This window comes from Columba livia, chromosome 10, assembly GCF_036013475.1.
Source record: "Columba livia isolate bColLiv1 breed racing homer chromosome 10, bColLiv1.pat.W.v2, whole genome shotgun sequence".
NCBI lineage: Eukaryota > Metazoa > Chordata > Aves > Columbiformes > Columbidae > Columba > Columba livia.
Window position 1 is genome coordinate 21285010 of NC_088611.1, and position 24152 is coordinate 21309161.

The window sequence follows — 24152 nt, forward strand, 5'->3', positions numbered from 1 at the left end:
TGCGCATGCGGGGAGCCGGGGTGTGCGCAGGCGCACTGCGCCCGCTGAAGCTGCGGCAGCGGCTGAGGCCCCGCCCCGGGGCCGCTACCGCCCTCTTCCGGGTGCGCGGGGCAGTGCGGGGGCGCTGTGAGGGGCGGCGGGGTGACGGGTGCGGGTCTGGCGGGGATGCGGGGGCCGAGGGGCCTCCTGCGGAGCGGGGGAAGGGGTGCAGGGCTGCTGCAGCTCGGGCGTGTTAGCAGGTGGGAGCGGGGGCAGCCTCTGAGGTGAGTGAGCCCCCGGGGCCGGTTGCCGGCTCTGCCCCCCGCCGCGGTCCTCAACGCTGCCCCGGGGGCGGCGGGAGGGAAGGCGCCCTGAGGGGAAGCCGCGGTCACACGGTATCAGCAGAGCTCTCATAAGAGGGTCTCCCCACATCCTCCTGGTTGCCCCCTGCTCTTGAGGGTGTTCTTTGATCCCAGGTTGAGAGTTTTGGAAGCCGCAGTGTCCTTGGATGCGTCTCCGGAGGGAGAAATGTCCGTGTTGTGCCGGCTCTGGGGCAGGTTGGCAGCGGGGAGACCCTGGAGGAGAATGCGAGCGAGTGACAGGGAGGGTCGGGGGGACAGTAGGGTCACCGGTCCAGGGTTTTCCCTCAGTAGGTCCTGGGGCATCACCCACGGGCATATTTCTGCCTTCCAGAAGCCATGGAGAGGCGGTTACTTCTTCAAGGTCATACGATGGGCTGGTGCTGAGCAGGTCCCTCTGGTCCGAGTTCATTTTTAAGTCTGTCATTCCCTGTAAAGCAAACAAGCGGAGATTGTTTGGTGTAAGGTAGAGGTTGGAGTGGTGCCAGCACTATAATTACCTTGTGACAAGGTGTTAGGATTAGGGATATGGGAGGGTTCTCTATGCCAGGAAGGCCGGGCAGCCGTGAAGGAGCGACGTGGAGCTGGGCCGGGCGGTTCAGCCAGCAATATACGGGGGAAATCAGCCACAGTTGAGGTGAGGCGCTGCCCTGTATGAGAGAAAGCGTGATTGCTGTGCTGTTAGTTACAGCACAGTAACATCTCAGGGCTGGGTTCGTTCCTTTTTTCCTTTCTTTTTGACTGCACTGTGATTTGGGGGCAGTGATTCACTACAGCCTGGTTTTCCCTGTTTTCCAATGATCCGATGAAAAAAAGACGGCAAAGCCAGGCTGTAACATCTGTGTCGGAAGCAAAGAAATGAATTCCAAGCTGAGAGACAAGTCTGGTTTTTGGAGACAAAAAAAAAGGAAGACTAATGGGTGGAAGCTTTAGGACTGTATGTCCATAATTTTCAATTCTCCTTACAGGAGAGAACCAAAAAAATGCCTGGCACACCACTTTGTGGCTTTCATCAGCTTGTTTATGGGATTATACTATTGTGATAAATAGCCTTAGTTTGTTAATAAATGGAAATTTAGTATGGCTGTTGCTTATAGCACACAAGATGCCATATGCAATCAAAAGTGGGAAGAAAAGGGCTGTAAAAAGAGGATGGAGAAAATGGGGCATAAATTTAAGTCCATCAGGAGAGAGTTGCAAAAGTAGAAATAATTGAGAACTCTTCGGAATTGCAAAAAGCGTAAAAAGTGTGAACAAAAGAGTACTACAGACGCTGGAATGAAAGGAATGTTGATGGGAGCATTTTTATATTTTTGTATGCATGTTTAATGGAGGAAGTCTGAAAGTAAAATTAAAGGTGAAGAAGAGCCATCACCACCTATAGAAGAACCATTACCACCGAAGAGAGTCAAGTGAAAAAAGATAAACTGAGTGGTGGATATATTTTTTCTGATGATCTCTAAGTATTTTTAAGTCTTAGATAATGTGATTCAAACGAATTTCATACTGTATTGTCTGGACAGTATGTTTGTTCTACTGCGACCAGTAGAACGAGATAATACTCTCAGTGTCTGTGTCCTGTAAACCGTGAGCTGCTGCCATAGTATGGGATCCTGAACCCTTTTCCATCCCTGGAGAAATCCCATTTTGACAGTCCCACGGGGAAGCAATGGTATGTGCCAGCTGCCTTGCTAATTAATACTTTTTGGTACTGCCAAATGGCTCGTGTAACAACAGAGTTCTACCAAATTTTCAGGGAGGGCATTAATTTGAGCCTGCCTTCTCTGCAGGAGTGCCGGCGTGCAGAGAAGTGAGATGCGGTTAGTTATCTCTCAGGCTTTTTAACTCCTGTTTCAAATTGCCTCATGAGTTCAAAAGCTATCAGGTGCAGACTCATAGAGTAAGTTAATGATAGAGAAAACAGTTGCATTCTGAAATGAGGATACAATTATTGCATGGGTATTTTATGATGCTCACCAGGAAGTGTCCTTTTTAGAACTGTGGAAAGCAACAGGTGGATGAAGAGGGAGCAGAACAGGATGCTCAGCTGGACCAAGGAGGACACGTCCGCTCACGCCTCGTTTCTGTGAACCGCTGTTTGCCACACGCCCCAGAGGCGGTGAGTTTTGGTAGCCGTGTTAGATAAGCGCAGCGAGATGCCTCTTTGGTAGCCATCCTTTTTCCAGGCAGGGAGTTGTAAAAATGTTGTTATAGCCATCGTAGCTGAGGGCAGAACCAGCCACTCCATAGCCATCTTGGGTAAGGGAAATGGGAGGGAGGTGACTGTCACATTTGTCCCCATAAGAGCTGGTGTCTGTTTCAGGATGACAAAGTGCAGCAGGAGTAGTTTCTGTGCATAGCTGCCAAACATCTGGATTTTGGCTCAAGTGTGTCAAAAGTGCAGGAAAGATTCTTCAGTCTTAATGACTTGATGAGAAATAAGATCTTTTGCTGAAACAAGCCTGTTGTGATTTCTGCGTTAGCTGTCACTCCCTAGAGAAGAAAAATACTGACCATTGTTATAGGCAACTCAGTGCCAGGTTTCTGAGTATTGTGCAGTAATATCTAAAGGGCTACCAAAACATTAATATACATCAGATTGAGATTATCAGCGGGGAGGTGTGGTGAACCAGTCGCTTACTGAGAGATCCCAGTTCAAAGAGTCACTTATATTTGGAATGAACGAGGCACAATTTATAGCAGAGCTTCAGTTTCTAGTTTAAAAATGAAGATGCAAACTGATAATGAAACAGAATAAACAGGGAAGAAGAAAGCTGGAGATAAGTATAATGTAACATGCATACTATTAGTACAGTAGTATAGTAATATGTAACTAATTTTACATACAGCGTTTCTGAATTTCTAATGAAATTAGGTAAATTGGTATATCTGGCACTTTCCGTGCTTTATCATTTTAGTAGAACATAGTCATAATGTAACCAGCTCCCAGTTGCTTTTCTGTTAATATGAGTTTGACTTTTTGAAATGTTTGATGTTTTCTGTGGCTGTTGGAAAATTAAGGAAAAGTGTTATAAAATAAATACGGCATTTCTGGGTTTTGTGTGTTTGTTTTAAATAACTGTATTTATTAGACCAGGTCTAATTTTCAGATACAAATAAAGTATTGCTTTAAATTGAACTCTCGAGGCAGGGAGTCGAAGGAGGAATGTGAGTTGAGCAGAAGGTATTTATCCAATTCTTTGGTGTTATTCAGTGGTTGTGAACAGTCTGCACAGTCGCTCCCTACTGAAGCTGATGGAAATTGGCCAACCAGCAGCCACCACAACATTTGCTGCTACCTGATAGAACACATCCCGCTGAGAGAGGCGGGATGGAACAGCAGAGATAGCGGCTGGAGGAGAGAGATAGGGGCTGGAAGAAAGCAAGATAGGCTCCAATGCTGAGCGGTTTGGGCTCTTTAGAATCTGGCTGTCTCGCATAGGCCTATACTTATTTTTATTCCAGCAACTGACGTCACAGGGGATGCTTTTTCTGGAAGATACTCACATCCAAACCCTGCTGCGTATTTGTATGAACAGATTGCTGTCTTTCTGCAAAATAAGACAGAGTTCATAGAGCTTTGTAAGGGCAAATTCCATATACAAAGCCCTACTATTCCTGAGCCTGTATTGCAATTCGTAGTAAAGCATTCTCAGTTAATAGATTCCCGACTTCCAAGTCTATATTTTGTCCTGATATGCTTCTTGAAGGAGAAAGCAAACAGTCTCGGTTATTCTAAACATTACAATACTTAAAATACACGCAAAACCTTTTTCTTAAACAACTGACATCCTTTCTCAGCCAAGGAAGATCATTACATTTTACCAAAATGTATTTGAATGCCTAGGTGAAAATCTTCCTGAATGAGTGTTTCCCAGTAATGAGGAAAATCTCCAGTAGATGAGAATCCTCTCTTTTTCAGTGTCTCTGTTCTCTAAACTTTATCCTGCCAAAAGCTTCTGTTAAGCATCAAGTGGTATTAAGTTATTGGTTATTGTTTGTTTAACAAAATGAGCAGAGCATATCAGTCTTACTAAGTGCTTTATTGTTCTTGTTTTACTTCTATATATTTATACTTTTTATTCACATGAAAACTTATGAGGCCAGCAAAAACTAGAAGGGAATGCATGACAGTAATAGCTAACATCGTGATAGCAAGAATGTAAACAAGGGAAAGTATAACAATAGAAACAAGGAAAGGCTGCTAAGAAGCCATGTGATGATCCCTTTTGTTAAACCAAGTGATAAAAGCTTTTGGCCAGGCCCTGTTTCACTTCTTAAATGGAAACAGCAAATTAAATACCACTGCAGAAACGCTGCTCTGAGTTTAACCTGGTGAAGTCAAGTCATAGTCGTGTCTTATTTCGGATCTTTTACAGAACTCAGGAGTTAACGATTGGAAAAGTTTGAGTCTCACATGGCAAAATACCTGAATCAGCAGCAGGAGCCTCCCAGTGCTGCCGTTGTGCTGTGTTCCTCCCTGCGTATCTGAGTTTATATCTAAAATGCACTTTGCCACTAGTGGGTTATGATAACCAAGGGCTGCCGTATCTTATATTATTACAATGCTAATTGTGTGTACTGTAATTTTGTCTGTTGTATGTTTGTTCCTCCTTTGTCTAGGAATTCACTGTAAGGATCAAAGCACACTTTAATTTCTGGCAGTTTGGTTTTGACAGATAAATGTTGTTAATGGGTCTTAGGGAAACAGTGCATCTAAAGAGTCGTAAATTTTCTATTAAATATGCATAAATGTGGCATCTTGGTTTTAATATTTGCAATTTCATTTCAGCCTGTATCTGCTGCCCTTGAAACCGGTGTGAATAAATGATAAGAGTTCCAGGTTGTGGGGGGAGGAGGTGGCAATTTTTTTGTTTAACAAAGTAGCTATTTAGCCCTTTCAACTCCACAAAATGTTTCCTACTGAAATATAAATGGGACATTGACTGTGCTAAAACAATATTTGAAGGCTCTTGCATTATTAAATAAAGAGCTTGGCTTTTGGCTGAGGCCCTACAATGTTTTCAGAGATTTGGATGCTTTTGCTTGTATTATTCCGATTTCCTGTGCAGTGTAAAGTTGTCCAGCCAGCTGCCTGTGGGGTATTTCCATCTGACTCCTGACTGACGCTCAGTTTTGTGTAGGATGTGATATATTAATAGATATCCCTGTTAATTACCTAGCGATAACCTTCTCCAGATGCTGCTTGCGGACCTGCCAAACGGGGAAGGAACGCGGTGATTATTAACCGGCGGCCGCTCAACCAAGCTGCGCAAGCTCGTTGCTTGTTGGGAGCGCGGACGCGCTGCGCGCACACGCGGTTCTTGAGCGTGGGGGGGCGCTCCGAGCGCGGCCCGCCCGCCCGTTCCCCTGCGGGCCGCGGGGGGGCGCTGCCTGCCCCGCAGCGGGGAGAGCTCCGCGCCAGCCTCTTACCCCCCTCCTCCGGTAATGGTTTGGACTCTCCGGCTCGGGTCGCCCCCTCCGGTGCCCGCTTGGACTGTCCCCGTGCAGGCGGATCCCGGCCCCGAGGGAGCTCGGAGGAGGCGGAGCGCCGGCGGTCACGTGACATCCCGCGGCGGGGCCGAGGCCGGAGCCGGCGCGGCGGGGCCGGGCGGTGCGGTGCGGTGCGGTGCGGTGCGGTGCGGTGCGGGGCCGGCAGCGCCATGTCGCTGCGGGAGCGGAGACCGGGCGGAGCTGTCGAGGCCGGGGAGGACGCGGCGGCGGCGCTGGCGGAGCCGGATGATCCGGAGCGGTGCCTGTCGCTGCTGCCCTGGGACCGTTTCTCGGCCTGGCTGCACTGCGTGTGTGTGGTGGGCTTCGACCTGGAGCTGGGCCAGGCCGTGGAGGTGCGTGAGGCGGCGGCGGGGGCGGCGCGCACGGTTCCCGGAGGGAGCGGGCGGTTCTGCGGCGGGGCCCCGCCGGAATCGGGCACTTCCTCTGGTGCCGGCGTTGCGCAGCGGGGCGGTGTGAGGGGAACGGGATTGTGCGAAACCCGGGCGGTGTGAGGGCCCGGAGCGTGACGGGGGGCGCGGGAGGGAGCGAGTGTCTCCGTGTCTCGTGTGTGTGAGTGTGCGGTGAACCCTCCGCCAGCCCCGCTGTCACCCACCGTGAGGTGAGGTGAATTATTCTCAATAACTGCTCATTATGTGGGTTGTCACCTCAGTGTGTCCCTGTCAACGGTTTTCGTCTCGTGCCAAGATTTGTGTGAAATACATCGCCAGCTTGCTTTGTATCCGAATAGCGCTAGTTTCCGTGACATCTGCACATTAACGATCTTTAAAAGACTATAATAGTAGTGTGAATGCAAGGAGTCTTTGTAATTAAGTGTTCTCCAGATCGCTCAGGTAATGCAAATACATTCTCTGAAAGTCTGAAGCATTTTCCTTGCACCGTTGGATGAGTGTGGGTCAGTGGATGCGCTGCCCAAGTGGCAGGTGTTTAATCAAGAGACACACAGCTCCGAAACGGCACTGGGGAACCCACTGGGCTGAAAAACCAACTGGAAAGAACTATTATCGTTTGGATCGGTTTCACATCCTGTTTCACCATATTCACCGTACGACCCTGCAGGGGAAAGTGTCTTTTTTCTTAAAGTGGTGTTAGCATCAGTGTGTGGCAGATTGGCCTCAAATTCCACTAAACTAGGGATTACAGCATTTAAAATACATAATTGATAGGCACTGTTGGCTGAAGCAGAAGTGCAAATAAGAAACCAGCAAACTGTGCTAATTATCAAAGTTCTGTTTGCTCGATGTTACAAGGTGTTGTTAGCAACAAAGACAAGAATTTCTTTATAACCTGTGACTTTAGCGTGTAATGTGCTCCGTGGCTGAAGAAAGCACAGAGTGGCCTCTGTTCTGTCTGCAAACAACCCTGTTAATGGTCCCATTAGTGTTATAATAGCTGAATGGATGCATGAAATGAAATTGAAAATGCCTCCATAACTAGGGCCTGAGTTAGTTATGTTACTGCAGGAAGAATAATTATCTTTTTGTTTCAATTGGAACCCTAACAACTAGGTTACTTAGCAGTACAGAATATTAAAAGAGAAGGAAATGCAAAGCAAGCTTTCTGTTGCTGCACACCCCCCAAAAGGTGGTGGTTGATTTCCTTCTTGGACACTCCTTAGGCAGAGGGCAGCAGCTCCTTGCCCAACTCTGCGATTCCAGGAGAAAGCCCCGATACTGTGTTTGAGAGGAAGAGTTCCCAAGAAGTTACCCAGGTTATATTTCCTCCAGTAACCACACTTGCCAAGTTAATTTTCGTTCACCTACAAATTATGCTTTTTTGTTTTGTTTCCTGTCCAGCAAGCTAGATTATTATTTCTGGGGGGAAATATAAAATACATGGAGCAAACATTTGGAAAGTAGGAAGTAGTAGTCTCTACTAATTGTACTTCTTTGTGTCTGCATTATAGTCTTGTCTTTTCTCCGTTCAGTTTTGTACTGTTAAAAGGCAGCTTCATCTTTAGCACTTTGTGATGAGCAGAGACATAGCTCGCCGTTGAAAATAGCCTAAGGCTGTGCACGTATTGGAAGGTTGTATCATAAAAATATATACTACAAGCTTACTGCCTATACCCAGGTTATTTTCAAATAAAGTAATTCTTTTTTCCTGTAGGTAATATATCCTCCACATTCAAAACTCACAGATAAAGAGGTAAGTCGTGGTTGCTGTGTAAGTATGTAATTTGGTTTTGGTTTCATCATTTCAGGAAGTGTAATGTCTCTCTTTCTTTTCCCCGTCCTTTAGAAAACCAACATTTGCTATTTGTCTTTTCCAGATTCTAATTCAGGTAAGTGCTTCCTTCACTCTGTAGTTGTCTGTTGTTGGACAGTATAAATTAATGGGTTTGGATTAAATACGCTGATTTCTTATTATCACAATACAGAGAAGTTGCAGATAAGGTTAAATATAAAGCTGTAACTGTATTGCAGTAAGGTCAGAGAACTCTTTATTTTATGGAAGTGAAATATCAGGAATGTGAATGTGCAAGACCTTTTAGATGACACACTTGCACACATTTCAAAATACTTTGCAGTAAAAAATGAACATCTTAATCTTGCTTTTAAACTAGATAGTAATATTGCCACTGTAGAGAGAAGTGTGGGCACATTTGAATGGTTTAATGAAGCAAATGGAAGGGGTATGGAACCGTCTTCTCATACAGGAGTAAATCTGTGTTTTCTACATCCATAATAATGAAACTGACTCTTAAATTCAAAAGCATTTGGAAAGAACAGTTGTGAAGGGAAAACCTGGGCTGTCTTACATCTTCTCTATTCCTGGTGCTTCTGGTGCTGTGTGTGGTCCTGCTTACTAAATTCTCTTTTAAACTAAATTTCTACTGTTCTGATGCCAAAGAGAAATTGGAGGCCTGTGGCTGATGACTTGGATCACCTGCAAAAAGATATGGCAGAAGTACAAATACTTGCTGTCACGTTTATTTCTTAATTACACAAAAGTGAAAAACTGTAGTAACAGTCTTGTCCCTATAACTGCTCTTACTTGGTGCTTTTGATTGCAGAATAGCCACTCTGGGGGGGTGATGCAGATATGTGCTTTTCATATGTGTGAGAGCTTTCTCTGGCATAATTTTACAAAGTATCTTGGCTAATTGTTTTCTTTTGTCTTAATGTCATTAAGGTATTTCCTTTGTTCTTGATATCCTGTGTATAAATAGAGGAAAACTTCTGTTATTGGAAGAGGAGTTAACAATATCTTCTTCTTATTCTCATCGTTAATGGTTATAAATCTGCCCAACCTTTGAAAGGTGTGTTGGAGGTACAAAATAATGTGTTAGGAACAAAGCCTGTTTTTGTTTGGTTGGTTGTTTTCAAATAAGAGTTGGTAGCAAAAAGTTGCTGTGGAGAGGATAGGTTTATGTAAGGAGGGTCTGCTTTTAGCAGGAACAAGTCCCACCTTTCTCCTTTTGATCATGTCCCTCTTAAGAACCAGTGGCTTCTTGATCGTTCTTGGTAGGCTGAAGTTTCAGGTGTTGTTGTGGGATTACCTGTGTAAAACCTGCATTCTGGAAATCAGTATGTGATCTGTCTTCATTTATTTTTTCATTCAGAGGCCATAACATGAAAAGAAAAGCTTAGTGTGGTGTGGCAGTGAAGGAGGTTATTAGCTCGCTGCTGCATTTGTGGTCAGTCTTTCCTCGGATTTTGTGGCTCAAAAGATTAATTCAACTTGTTTTAATTTTACAACTACCAATAGGTATCATTCTGGGACTTGCAGAGGCAGTGAATGTAGGGGGAGCATGGATTTAACCAGCTGATAGATCATGACGCTTCATGTGCTTTTATTCATGCTTTTCTGCACGAATAGTTGAAGAAAGAATAGACATTTACCAGTCTTCTTGAATTCTACATACCAGAAGAGCTTGTGAAATAAGAAGCCATCGTATTGTGAATGATATTTCAATATATTAATGCTTAAGGGTAATTTACTTTTTGGTTTTCTGTGTATAGCTCTTACAATAGCAGCATTTTTTTTTCATTTGGATGAAGGTAACTAGCAATGAAAACTTGGAGTGAATATTTGGTGCTGTGGCCTTGGCAGCTGCTGTGGTTTTTCTTGTTATGATTGGATCGGTATTGCTAAGCTCTTACTTTAGTTACCTGTTTGAATTGGATGGTTATCCCGTCATATAACATTTCGCTACTTTTGGTTTTGTCTTGGTGTGTTGTGGGTTTCCTGCTGCAATTCCAAGGGCTCCTGAGGCTGGGACGTGAATGCTCTGAACACTCCGGTGTGTGCGGCTGAGAGAGAAGATGGGATTGAGCTTTTAAGTCTGGAGGACTTAATAGAAATATATATTAATAAATGGTTGCAATGGCAGGGCACGATAGCAGTGGAAGACAACTGTACCCAAACTATTTAACCTCTTTGGCTGTAGACAAGTCCTGATGTTGATTGAGGCACAAACTCAGCGTTCTGTCTGCTGTCCATCTCTTCCCCCTGTGTAGGTTGTCTTGGGGACACACAGTTTTGTTTTAGATTTCGACGGTCTCCTGGGAGGAAAGTCTCATTGTGTTGTTTTCTGGACCAGCTGGACAGAGATCTGCCCGTTTACTTAAAGGTTGGAAATGAAAAGAAAAATGAAGCTAATTTCTTCTTCGGAATGTTAATTTATGGGTCTTCACTCTTAAATTTAGTGCTTGAAAAACAAAATCTCTGAAGTGGATGGCCTCAAAGGCAAAGCATATGTTTTTTCTGACATGTCATTATCATCATGATTAACTAATAATTAGTTTCATTAACTATTCTTTAAGTTTTATTACTGTGGAGTTTGGACTGCATAACCAGACATATTTTGTTACTGACTAGAAACCTGTAGATCAAATGGTAAAATCCGTTACCTTCCTGGAAATGTGAAGTGGTTTATAACTTTAAAAGAGCCAAACCACTGTTGAGACGTCTCTGTTTGTTTCCACCCTTCATTTTTTGAAGATGGAGCAGTTTCCTGACAGAGGTAGTAGCCAAAAAGTTGCTGTCAGCGTGTCCATACGGAACGTGGAGGCCTTGGCTGTGCTGGTGGGAGTCTGATCCTCAGACCCACTCACATCTGTTTGTGTGGCAAATACTTGAATTCCTGGTGGCAGGAGGGATGAAGCTGATGGTTCATCTTTGAAATGTGGGAACGTGCTTCCTTCATACTCCAAGAATCTCTTGTAAAACTGATACATTGAAAGACTAGGTTTTATTTTTGCAAGTCAGGACCTTAAGGTCTTTAACTGCTAAAATCTTTTTAATGCGACTTTACAAAATTATGAGCGTTGATTTATTCCTCAGGAAATTAATTCTATTTGTGCTTTCATGGTGTCTCAGGAGAATGTAGATATAAAAATAGCAAAGCCGGAAAGCACAGCTGTTTCCACACACTGGTGTTTTCTCTTTGAAGTATTTATTAAAAAAATAATGCAATAAACAGAGTAATCCTTCTGATTTATTGTATCTAAGCAACTTTGGAGCTTGCAGGGAAATAAGCTTTTAAAATGCATATTGAATGCTTCCAAAAGGGCACTATCAGGTTGTTGTATTGAATTTGTTCCTTTCTTTTGCAGAAAGATCCAGCGTATTACTATGGCTACGTGTATTTCAGACAAGTTCGAGACAAATCATTGAAAAGAGGCTATTTCCAGAAGGTAACCTCCGTTCTTTTAGGAAAATATTCATGAATTATTTTTCAATGGCATCAGAGGAGCAGGAAGAGTATCTTCCTCTCTTAACTAAATAATTGGTTTATTTATAGTAAATTGGTCCGATTTTGTCTCAGCTATGCCCAGTTCCAGCTGCACTGTCAGAACAGAATTTTTTGTGTTAAAAACAACAAATTGGGAACTCTGGGGAGCTGTTAGTTGTTCGATTGCAACTGCCTGTAGTCAAATGTGTGGCTGGCTCGCGTGGGTGAGAAAAGGGAGGTGTGACTTTCTTTGAGGAGAACCAGCAGAACTGCGACAGAACACAGGGAAAGGATTAACTTCCGATTGTATTTTTGTTTTGTCGCTCTCTATTGCAGTCACTGGTCCTCATCAGCAAGCTCCCTTACGTCCATCTCTTTCGCACCATGCTTAAGCAAATAGCACCAGAATATTTTGAAAAAAGCGAAGCTTTCCTGGAAGCAGGTAGTGGTACTTTCGTGTTGTTCTGGAAGAGCTCCTGTAATATCGCACGCTGCTTTTGGAGAAATAACAACGGTGTCGCATCCAGTTTGCATTTCTGCCTTCTTGTAGGGCAGAGGGTTGAAAGTTGAGTGAACTGGCTTGATTTATAGATCATTGCACAGAGCTAATCTAATTCTGGATCCTCCGTGGGAGAGTTGAAGTTCCCTCCTAAAAACCCTCTTGGCATTGGCTGTGTGGTTCGGGACAAGCTGTTCAGAACAAGTTGCTGATGGCAATTCTTGGGTTAGAACATATATCAACTAGTTCTAAATTATACTATTTTTTTCTTTTAAGTTTGTAGCGATGTTGATCGTTGGCCATCACCGATTCCAGGGAAAATACTGCATTTGCCTATTATGGGTGTTATAATGAAGGTAAATACTCCGGCACTTACTTACCTCTGAGGGCGTCCTCTCCTCCCTTTAGCGTGTAGGTTCTCACCGCATTCTGCCTTGTTTTCAGTGTGTGATACTCCAGAGCAGGAATAGATGTGTGTTCTGCTCGGAGCGAAGGTCTGGGGGATCTTGATTAGGTTCTGTGGCCGGGGAGGATCTTTTATGGTGCAGAGGTTAATATGTAATTCTTGTAGATATTAGAAAGAGGTGTTTCAGTGCAACTACTGATTGCACCATCTGTGTTACCTGTCTGGAATACGCATTGTAGGAGGCTTTAATGCTATTTATATTTGTCAAATCAAATATTAAGGAACACTTCAAAATACTGAGAATTAAGCTCTGGTCAAGCAAATTAAGTATATTGATTAAAATAATTCCTGTTCCTGAAGTTTCACAAATAAAAATCTTTTTTGGCTCCCATACCAGGAATTAATTTCCTGGTCTGTTGATAATTTTCAGCGGAAGAGAAATATATCTGAGGAATCTGTTAAACAAGTTGTGTCTAGTGCATGGGAGGGAACTGCAGATGTTGAGTGGTGGCTGAGAACTGAGCCTCTGGGAGCCACAGCATCTTCAGAGGAGACGCAGCTGAATGGGTTTGGTGGACCCAGAGGTTACAGCTGGAATTCCATGCTCAGCAGATACTCTGGAGTTTATGACGTAGACATGTGTGCGTCACCAGGGAGAGGAAGACGTTTCTGAAGCTATTCCAAAAGCTATTCCAAAAGCACAAATTTCATCAAGCAGTGTTCTGTGTGATGGAGGATAGCAATGAGTGTCAGATATGTCTCGTTTGGGTATTGCCTGCATTAATCTCATCAGGAATTCATGTCCAGGAGAGTTGAAATTGTGTTCCTGAGCTGAGTGAGGCCATAATTACCGTCTGCAGCGGTATTGACCTTGTCTGTTTTACACTGTTTGGGCAGTCAGTTTTAGTTGTATATAAATCACATCAGTTTGTGCACACCAGCTTCCAATGTGTTTAAATCTGTGGTGCTGCAAGACTTAGAGATGCAGACTGTGAGGCCAGAAAAAGATATTTACGTGGTTCAGTATATCTGGATTGTGCCTCATACCCACCAGGATGTCTGATGTTTTAGGAAGGGATTTTTCTAGAATAATTCTGTATGACCTTAAACCCCTATAACCTTATTTCAGATCATTTTCTCCAACATTTAAAGGTGTTTTTATTGAAATTATTGTAATAGTTGTGACTAGTGTTATCAACAGTCCTTTTAAGCTGCAATATCATTTTCATTTTCTAATATTCATTTTGCAGTGTGGCACTGCATAATATCGCACATTGATCCCTGCAGCAATGATCTGTAATCTTCAGCTATGAATTGATTGTTATGTGTAAGTTAAGTGCCATACCGTAGTGTATCCTCATGCAATGTTACATCTTGTCTGTAGGGCAGCATTTTAAATCTCTGATGAATTCAATATAAGGAAAAAGAAATTAATATCTTTTTTTTCTTTCAAAGTTACGGATTCCAACGTATCGTGACAAGCCTGGAACAACACCAATAGTCCAGAATATGCCCCAGGTAGAGATGAGATACTTGTGTTGTATATAACCCCAAGTCAAAGCTGAATATCTGCCTTCATTCTTTTACTGTCAGCTTGTTAATAAAAGATTGGTAGCAAGTCCTCATACTTGGGTAATAATGAAATCCACACTCTTTGAGTGGAGGACTCTAAAGGTGGATCCTACACAGCAAAGGTGTTTTAACCCGGTGACCCCAAGCACTTGAGAAGAGGGGTTGGCTGACTAAGGTACAGAATGTGGACATGCTTTTAATGGGTGAAACTGTACTGAACTAGTTTTGGGGTTGTTTTTTTTTTTTGAGGATGAAGGCTGAATTAAAAATCTTTAGCCATAAAAGGTGGATATGAAAAAAAATTCTGTGCTTTGATGTGCTGTTGGTTAAAACAGCTTCAGTATTTCATATCTTTTCTGGACTGAATGTCACATGCCCGTAAGTGGGGCATGTGTTGGGGAAAACCCTGCTGTTAGCATTCAAAAAGAGTTACTTGTGGAGATAATGCAGAACATACTGCAGTAGTGGTAAATACTTAGGGTATATACCATCCACTGTCTGTAAGCATTTAAGGGAAACTATTTCATTTAATACCCAGGTATTCTGATGACTAAAAACCAAGCATTGCGCTGTCTTTTAGGCAGATGCTCAGATCTCTATGGCTTTGCCGACTGTTCATGAAGTAGATCTTTTCAGGTAGGAGCTTGGACTGATTTATTCCTAGTTGTGAATTCCCACAAGTTGAAGATTTATGACGATCCCATAACACGTATTCCATAGCTTGCAAGCTAACATTTGTGGGCATTGTTTTTAATGTTCTTTGTCTGCAAAGCTGGCTGAAAGCCAGTTCAGACAACGTGCAGGCTGACATTGCAATAAATACACTGAATTATTAGTGCCATTAAATGTGCCATTTTACAAGAGTATTTTCTATTTTTCAAATAAACGTCCTGTTTATCCAGTTCTTCATCAAGTACATATTTATTCTGGTTATGTTAAGTGTATTACAATACTTCAATGTGTTTGTAGGTGTTTCTGTCCAGTGTTCTTTCACATTCAGATGCTTTGGGAGCTGGTACTGCTGGGAGAGCCGCTCGTCGTGATGGCACCGTCACCATCGGAATCTTCAGAAACCGTGTTGGCGCTTGTCAGGTACGTGTAGTGGGGCTTCCCAACCAACGGCCAAGTGGGTTGTTGAGTGCTGAGTGCAGCTTCATTTGATCTGAATGTAACAAAGCACAAATTTTAGATTAGCTTGTTTCTTCCGTGAGATTTTGCGCTGTGCACGTGCGAGTTTATCCCGTTTGCCTTGCAGTTGTATTTCACCGTTAAAGTACTGCAGTGATTTCAGGCCATACTTTACCATACACGACAGCGAATTCAAAGAATACACGACTCGCACACAAGCCCCGTAAGTAAATCAGACTTTGTTGTGAAGGTGTCGCTCAAACCCACTCGTAACCATAAATCTGTTTCAAGATCCTGCTTAAGTATTCTGAATTTCTGTCATTAAATAATTACATTTACACTGCTTATTTATAAGATTTATCTTGCAGAGTGCAGTAATCAGCTGCTTTAAGTTTTCACTCCAGTTAGATAGGATAAAGAAGTTATGGAACAATGTCATGATTAAACTACATTTCAGCTTCATAGGATACTTGTGTGCAGAATAAGTAAAACAGCAACTATGAAAGTAACAGACGTTTGGTTTTTCAGGGAGAGTTTGTATGAGCAACACCAGCTCCTTGGAAAATTGTTCTTTGTTTTTAAGCAATTACTAAAGAAGGTGACTTCTAGAATTCGACATCCATACGCCTGTTTTATAAAATGAATCTTATCAGTGTCCTAGTTGAGACAATAACGTTAAGAGTAAATATTACTGCACTAAATTTGTTAGAAAAATGTTGCAAATAATTCAGAAATTAAGACTATTTTGTGAAGAGCATGAGCCCACATCAACAGTTCTGCTTGAAACTGCTCTAAGAACACGCTTCTCCTTCATTATTTTTTTAATTCCTACTCTAATTTTGACAGCGTACACCTCTGATATTTCTTATTATACGTTATTTAAATGCAGCTTGGGTTGGGAATGGAGCACATGTGTTAGATTCACTGACCTCTGTGTTCTTCTAAACGAATTTGTTGTGATGTCTGAACAGGCAGCGGTGGTTGCGTTGGGTTTGTTGTTTGTTTCGCTGGGGTTTTTCCTGTATTTTCCCTCTCAACGGAAGTATCGCCAGAGATGGAGCAGTGGAAAAACATACAAACACAGGCACTACATTTCAGATTGTATTCCATGGGAATGGTTTCGCAGCACGTAATTTAGTTTCTAAAAATAATTCCAGGAAGAATTTGATTAAACTTTAGTAACCCATGTTTAAAAGCTACATCTGCTCCTCTGTGGCAAAATAGCAAGGTTGTTCAGAACGTGTGTTAGTATTTGAAATAGAGCTGGAACTGCTCGGGTTTTCTTATAGAAAACAAACCAAGTAGATCATTGAGTCTTGAGTATCACCAGGAGCAGGGAGAGAAGATTCCTGGTGCTAATACCCTGTTCTCATCACTGCAAACAGGCGGAGTTCAGCCAACAGGCTGAGCAGGTGTCACCTTCATTCTCCACTCCTGTTTGGGCTGTAAGATACATCTGGCTTGCTGTTATATTTTCTAAAACTTACAAATTTTGATAAACATACTGTGCTCTTAAGTGCAACTTAAAATGTAACTCTTAAATACAAAGGGAAGGTAATTCCAAGTTAATTAAAGTTGACCTTTTGTATTTATTAAGACAGAAGCTCTTACTGTCATAATTTAATTACTGTCATTATTTTTCTAGACCATCTGTCATTCTAGGGGTGACGAATCCTTTTTTTGCTAAAACACTTCAGCACTGGCCTCACATTATCCGAATTGGAGATATTAAACTGCCAGGTAGAGTACAAACCCCTTCTACAACGCTGTGCGACAAGATCTAACTGAGCTTATTTATTTACAAATGTCTGTAATGTAGTTCAGTTAATTTAGATTAATACTAACGGAATCCTTTAGTTACCAAATCCATTTTTTTATGACACTTAATCCATGGCTATTTATTGTATACAGCTTTTATTTTTGCCGAGATACGAAGGATTTGTTCCTGAAAGCATTTACCTTAAGGGGAATAAAGGAAGATGCAGTAACATTTGAAATCAATGACGTGGTCATTCACTGCTCAGGAGTCAGTATTTTTCTTTGGCTGCTTTGACTCCTTTTGGTGATGGTGGTTTTGTTGTTTTGTGGTTTTCAGTTTGGTTGGGGGGTTTGTTTGTTTTTCTTTTCAACAAGGAACCCCTCGTATAAAGTGAAAAGCCTGTATGTTGTTATTCACACATTTACTGGATGTTTCTGGGTATGTATTGGATGCTTGTTGGTGTTTCTGATGCTTCTGACAGTATTAAATGTTCTTCTGAATGCAAGTATCTGTTTCTAAAAATCAGTGCGATGTGTGGTAGCACATGAGCTGTGCTATCCAGTCACAGAGAAGGAGGTTGCAAAGGTGGCTTTAAATGTCTTTGCAGGTGAAGTTCCAAAGCAGGTGAAAGTGAAAAAACTGAAGAACCTAAAAACTTTGGACTCCAAACCTGGTAATAAGCTGCTTCAGAGTTAAACTCCCAGTATTTCAATTTTAGAAAGTATACCCCATTTTTCTTTTGGCTATGTGCTGCTTTTTTTCATTAGGCGTTTACACATCTTACAAGCCATACTTGAACAAAGATGAAGAGATCGTCAAACAGTTACAGAAGGTAACACTGCAAACCTCTTCTTAAAGGAGATGTTGTGTACTGCTGTACAGTCTTTTCATTCGAGGCTGAGCTCTGTCCGCATAACTGGAATTAAACTGGATTCCAGTTCCTCTGCCCCAGTTCCGAACCGAATAGACAGGTGTGCGCCCTCGCTGTAGAAGGGCTGCTGCCTTGTTAGCAGATTCGATAGCACCAGGATCGCCAGAACTCCAGAAGGTAGCATCATAATTTAGAGAATCAAAGTGATCAATCAGTTAATCTGTTTTGGGTTTTCCACCCTCTGCCATCCCTCTCCAGTCTCTTTGGTCTAGAAATCTCATGCACGAGCTGTGTAAGAAACGGAACTTCCAAACTTTTAACTGGTTTGCACAAGTTTCTTTATAGAAATTTTTCTTTCCATGCATTTCTTTACATGAAAATTAAAAAAATCAGCAGTTCAAGGGATGAGTGTCTGTGCAAGAGGACTTGATACTCTTGCTTTCCTCTCGTGGTTCAGGACAGGGGTGCTGTGTGTAAGCGTATGGCAAATGAATACAGGAACACTGGAATAAATGTTCTTAAAAAACCCTCACAACTGCTTAAATATTTTGGGCTAACAGACCTACTGTGACGGTTTATTTCTTTTTCTAAGGGTGTCCAACAGAAGCGTCCTACAGAGGCACAGAGCGTGATTCTTCGACGGTACTTTTTGGAATTGACAGAAAGTTTCATTATTCCATTAGTGAGTTCTTTTTCTACTGGATCTTTTACATATGTGATGTGGAATAGCTTTTTTGGCGTTAGCCTGACCAAATAAGTGCAGTAACTATCCAGTAACTAAGAGTCTGACCCTGGTGTCAGCACTGAGTCCAGTGCTGTTCAGCATCTTCATTAGTGATCTGGCTGATGGGGCAGAGTGGATCCTGAGCAGATTTACTGATGGTACAAAACTGGGGGGAGCGGCTGACGCCCCAGAGGGTCGTGCTGCTCTTTGGAGGGACCTTGACAAAGGTGCTGAGTCCTGCACCTGGGGAGGAATGAGCCTGAGCAGCAGAACACTTCTTGAATTACTTTTTGTGGATACCATGAGCTTTTCATCATTTTGGAGCATGCGTGACCAGGTCTGGTTTCTGTCTGCAGGAACTGGGACGTCCCTAGGCACTTGTTTGTCCTTGGGTGTTAATGATTACAGGAGTTTTCCCTTAACATTTTCCTTCTCTCCTGTTCTTTTGTGACAGGGTGGACACGTGGGGTGATTCTAAAACCCTTCCCTGTGAGCTGTCACCAAAGCGACATTATTTACTAGTGGCTGGGGTTCAGGAGATAGATATATATTCCATGTATACGTTTGCTTCCTGTCCCCCTCCCCTCATGTCCTCCTTGAATCTTGCTGATGTCAAGTTCTGTAGTTGGGAAATACAAATGGTATTAAATAAGCTCCTTCTAGTGCTGTCATTTGGTGAATATGTGTGACCCCACCCTGTACCAACAGTTAGAAGAGAAAAAGCTGTGGTCACAAGTGATAAGTAAACATATACGTGGATTGTGTATCTTTAATACCAGTTACGCAATCAACTCTTTTTTTCCCTTTCTCTAGGAGCGGTATGTGGCAAGCCTAATGCCTTTGCAAAAATGCATATCACCGTGGAAGGTCAGGAAATACAGTTTTAATTAGGTGGAAGCTGGTGATTAGAGAAGTTATGGTATGCTAATGATGTTTTTTGTCTCGCAGAGCCCCCCCCAGCTGAGGCAGTTCAGCCAAGATGAGTTCATGAAGACACTGGAAAAAGCAGGACCCCAGCTCACATCGGGTTTAAAAGGAGACTGGATAGGACTCTACAGGTCATTTCTTTCACCAGCATAAAAAACTAACTTATGTCCTTGAAGACAAATCACTAACACAAATGCTCCTTTCCTGGTCAAACTTATTATTGATTTGAGTCAGACTTACTTTTAGAATATGCGCTCTAATAGACATTGATGGTGCTTAGTGTACTTGACTGTTCTCTGTGGGCTGTTAATGGTTTTCGTAAGATGCAACTAACAGCACAGAGCTCTGTATGCACCAGTAGTATTTCTGGTTTTACTTCCGCTTCTAACTTGATTCCTCTTTCCAAACACAAAGATAAAAATTAGGATATTTCAAATTGAGCCTTGTTTTTACCTAACAAAAATCTTAATCTTTATTGTCTTCTGGACTCTTATGCTGTTTTCTCAATCCTTGTCTTGTTAATAGAAGCACCTGTTATGCTTCACTTCAAAATATTACTTTTTTTTTTTTAAAGTAAACAGAGGAAGGGTCCTAATATCTTCTCAAACGTCAAACGTAATTACTTTACATTTGATGACATGGAAAATGGAGTTATCAAAGTTGGAATTAAAATGGGTTTTGCTGTGGTGTGTTGCCAGGCACTTTTTGAAGTCGCCCAACTTCGATGGTTGGTTTAGGAGCCGGCAGAAAGAAATGACGCAGAAGTTGGAGGCCCTTCATTTGGAAGCGCTCTGTAATGAGGTTAGAAAAACACGTGCTTACGATTATCTTTATCTCTTGTGAGTAAAAACATCTCCTCCCTCAGGTCAGTTTTCCTCTTGCCGTTTTCATCGTCAAAATTTCAGGTTCAACCAATTATGTCAAGTCTGATCTAGTAAAACATGGATTTGTTAACCAAGTACAAGCTAAAACTGACATAGCGGAAGAGAACAATATGAAATACAGTTCCCTCTTTTATGGCAACTGTCACCATTTGTAAAATGTTTCATTAGTCCTTTTTTATTTTGTTGTGCATTTTGAAATTTAATTCCCCCCCCCGATAAAATGGTTTTTCCTCTTATTTGGTAATGTTATTTCATTCGGCTTCCTTCTGGGGTGTTCCAGCACATTTTTAGTTGTGATATGGTTTGTAGCTTTGAAGATACAAACTCAGGACCGTAGGAAATGGGCAGCTCGTTAGCTGCGGGTAGTAAATAAGCCTGCGACTGGTCTGGAGTAATTGGAGAGGGGAAATCTGATAACAAAATGCTACAGAAATGATCTTACATTGTAAGATCTATACTTAAGAAGCTGAAGCAGATATTGGTATAATTTGAGTTGGAACAACTGATAAAGCAAGGTGTTGCAAGAGGGGAAGAGATTGTACAGCTGAAGAGGAACAGGAAGAACAAAAACTAAGTCAACACCAGAGCTTTAAAAGAAACAGCTTGCACCAGTTCCTTTTGAAAAGCCGTGGATTGACCCCTTGTCAATCCCAAGCAGTATGTTGTAGGAACCAAACAGGTCGTTCAAATAGAGCAGCCCAGGAATTTGCAGGGCAATATAACAGCCAGGTCAGTTACATGGCGTAGAATCTATTGGACTGTATTTGACATGAAGTTATTGTAGAGAAAAGGGATTGTGTCACAGATTTATTACTGGCTCTGCTCCTTATTAGCTTTTGCTGTTGATCCAAGTGTTAACATCTTTATGTACATGAGTGAATGTCTTTAATTAGAGTAATAGTAAAGGGGTAGGGGAAGAGAAGTTGCATAAGAAAATTCACATAATGAGTTTATTTGACTAGTTATCGACTCCAGGGTCTCCTTCGGTGCCCCAGAAACAAGAAGTGCTGCCTGGCACTATTTAATATCTCATTGTGCAGGCAGATCTGACCTGCCGAACACTGACTGCCATTTTGCATTGTAGATGCTGGTTTTGAAACGAAGCCAGTTTGGCACGATTTTTCTTTATTTGTTTGTATTGTGTTTGTGTTCCGGTCTCCTGTCTTGCTAAATCCTGGGCAAACATGCAAATAAAGTAGATTTTGCAGTTCACAGTAGAGACAGTACGTAAGCGAGTTTAGTAAATGGCATGAGAATAAGGAAAAGGAGGAGACCCGTTGTGAACAGTAGGTGTAAATCAATAATACTTCTGAAGATTATGTATGTTACCATAAATATTTCAGTGCTTCGTTTTTATTCTTTTAGAACTTGGTGTTCTGGAGTCAGAAGCATAGTGAAGTAGAAACGGTGGATCTCGTCTTAAAGTTGAAGAACAAGCTGGTAAGTAACTGAGTTGTACGTGCCTCAGATTTGCTTAACTAGAAGAGTATTATATAGTCGTGTTTACAGGTACTTAAATGAAAATATTCTTTATGGTCTAGGTAGCTCAGGGATGCAGTCAGTCAGGTTTTTAAAACAAAACCAGTTCATTCAGCTGTGACGGAAGGGGGGGTGAGCTGCTTCGGCGATGCTGGAAGCATCGCACTGACCTTGCTCTTCCAAACCAGTTGAAACTTTGTGACCGATCCGCGCGGGAGCAAGGCTGGATCCTCCCAGGAGCAGAACAACAAATTCGCTTGTGATTCCCGAAAGCCCACAGCAGTGTTAGCTCATGCTGTTGTGTGGTTGTTGAGGAAGATGGCTGTTGTCCAAACTCCTAGTCAGTTGACAAATAAGACATTAATTTTCCAGATTCGCTAATACGTCACTTTGGTGTGTCGTGAGGTAAGCTTGCGTTTAGCAGGACTCGTGTTGTATTGTACGTTTGCAGTTGCAGGCTGACAGAGAACAGCTTCCCGTGAAAACCGACACGCTGAAGAAGCTGCGGGCGCACATCAACGATATCATACTGGCACTTCCCGATGACTTACAGGACATCTTGCTCAAAACCGGCACAACGTGATTTCTGCTGGGCCTTTTTGTGCAGAAAACAAAAGGTAAATACCATTTCACGGAAGACAGCGGCTGTGCCAGCTTCAGAACACAGCTCAGCGTTGTATATTAACACTACAGGTGGACTGTCGCAATAGTATAGCCCGCTATACTATTTTCACTGTTTTTTCCACTGAAATACCAATGCAACTAAAGGAATTCCTGTGTCTAATCATGTTGGAAACAAGTGCTCTTAAAGAAGAACCTGTGGGCAGTGAAGCTGTACCACAGTGTAGGACCACAGTGCAGTGCTGGCATTGCAGAATTTCCCAATTGGTGCTGCTGTTCTCAGTCCTGATAACTCAGGGGTAGCAATATTGATCAGTACTGGCCTGGCCATGTAGTATCTGATTGCTTTATTTTGGTTTTTCCTTCAGTTTTTGTCTAGTGATAGACCCAACTGGCATTTTATGTGACTTGGTCAGAATACATTAGAGTTGAGGTATTTTACTGGTGAATCATTGCTTCCAAAAAACTGTTTCAGGGACAGCTGAAATAATCAGATCGGTTCTTAACTTTCTTCCTTTTGCCTTCTTGACATCTTCCAAACCCACGTTCATTCAGCATCTTTAAAGAAGAGAAGGCAGCTGACAAAAGTTTCCTGAAGTCTCCTCCATTCAAAGTCAGTTGATTAGGGTGCTCTCACTCCACATGCCTTAAATATAAAGTACTTGTGTACTCATCGGTGGGTTTAAACTGCTGACATTCGGGATTTAAAGTGGATCCGTAGTGTAAATGTAAGTATGCAGTATTCATCCCAGGAAACACGCACAGTGGTGTTCTAGTATGGCTTTTAAAATCAGTGATTTCAGTAGAAGTAGCTGATAAACCGTCTGTTCCAGTGGGAGCTCATAGCGGCCAGCTCCTGCTAGCAGTTCTTGACTTACACCAGTCGGGTGCTGGAGGAGGAGATGGGGCTGGAGGGAGAAGGTGCTGCCTTCAGCTGCAAAAAAGCCTATGGAAAGGTCAAACCGTTGCAAGAAAAGATTGTAGCATGAAGTTTTTCTCAGTATATGCATACTCTCAGACGTGCAGAGAGTAATTTCCTCTTGCATATTAAGCAAGAAGAATGTGTCGTTTATCTTCTTGAACAAGTTTCAGTGGTATATATTCGTAAGAACTCAGCTGCTCCACGTGCAGTGTTGTTCTGCGACCAGCTTCAAGTAGAATAAAGCGACTGCTATGGTGTACGCACCGCCTCCACTTCTACGTGACAAGCGGATCATGGTTATAAAAAAATTCTGCTTTTAAGTGCTTGGATAGAATTTTTTAAAACTTATGACATAATCCTGCTCTAAGAATATGCTTTTGTATGATAAATATTTCATACCCTCTTTCTAAAATCATCTTATTTAGATATAAAGTGTCAGAACGGTATTTTTAAGAAAATATGTATTTTAATACTGTGATGGTTTGTATACAATTACTCGTGACCAAACGTTTAATGTATCTATTATGTTACTCAAACTACACCACTTCAGCATTAATTTCTAACTTGCAAATTCTTTTGCACACCCTGACAAATAGCATTTCTAATCCAGACATTAATAAGTGGCCATTCTTATAGTAAATTATTTAACCTGGAGCACTGTGTAGTTTCTTGGAACCCTGTAAACTGGTAACAACTACGATAACTATCACATGACTGCAAATATGTATTTTTGTAAAAGAAAATAAACGGTTTGATTTTTATCTTTGTATTTGGAAGTTATTTGTCTCGGATGACGGGTGTGATTTGTTTCTGTGTTTCCCCCCTCTCTTG

General features: G+C 42.2%; 1 protein-coding gene across 4 annotated transcripts; it reads left to right on the forward strand.

Moving 5' to 3' along the window:
- Positions 1–114: 114 nt before the first annotated feature.
- DENND6A (DENN domain containing 6A) lies at positions 115–24082 on the forward strand. Of its 4 annotated transcripts, none has more exons than XM_065075781.1 (22): positions 115–536; positions 893–975; positions 2335–2457; positions 7959–7997; positions 8091–8133; positions 10313–10425; positions 11411–11491; positions 11866–11971; positions 12305–12384; positions 13890–13952; positions 14587–14642; positions 14976–15098; positions 15262–15357; positions 16780–16874; positions 17501–17566; positions 17661–17725; positions 18357–18446; positions 19302–19355; positions 19437–19546; positions 20114–20216; positions 21665–21739; positions 22230–24082. In XM_065075781.1, exons 1-22 carry the CDS (start codon positions 488–490, stop codon positions 22359–22361), a joined length of 1845 nt encoding a protein of 614 aa, XP_064931853.1. In that variant the 5' UTR covers positions 115–487; the 3' UTR covers positions 22362–24082. The 4 variants fall into 4 exon arrangements, with proteins under 4 accessions (XP_064931853.1, XP_064931854.1, XP_005510191.1 ...); XM_065075782.1 differs by lacking the exon at positions 22230–24082 and adding an exon at positions 21967–22219; XM_005510134.3 differs by lacking the exons at positions 115–536; positions 893–975 and adding an exon at positions 989–2010.
- Positions 24083–24152: the final 70 nt, after the last annotated feature.

Bases quoted from the DNA above. Each gene is read 5' to 3' on its own strand.
- DENND6A (XM_065075781.1), top strand. From the start codon at position 488: ATGCGTCTCCGGAGGGAGAAATGTCCGTGTTGTGCCGGCTCTGGGGCA. The intron at 12,385-13,889 runs GTAAATACTCCG...TTTCTTTCAAAG, and splicing joins TTATGGGTGTTATAATGAAG to TTACGGATTCCAACGTATCG. The intron at 19,356-19,436 runs GTCAGGAAATAC...TTTGTCTCGCAG, and splicing joins AATGCATATCACCGTGGAAG to AGCCCCCCCCAGCTGAGGCA.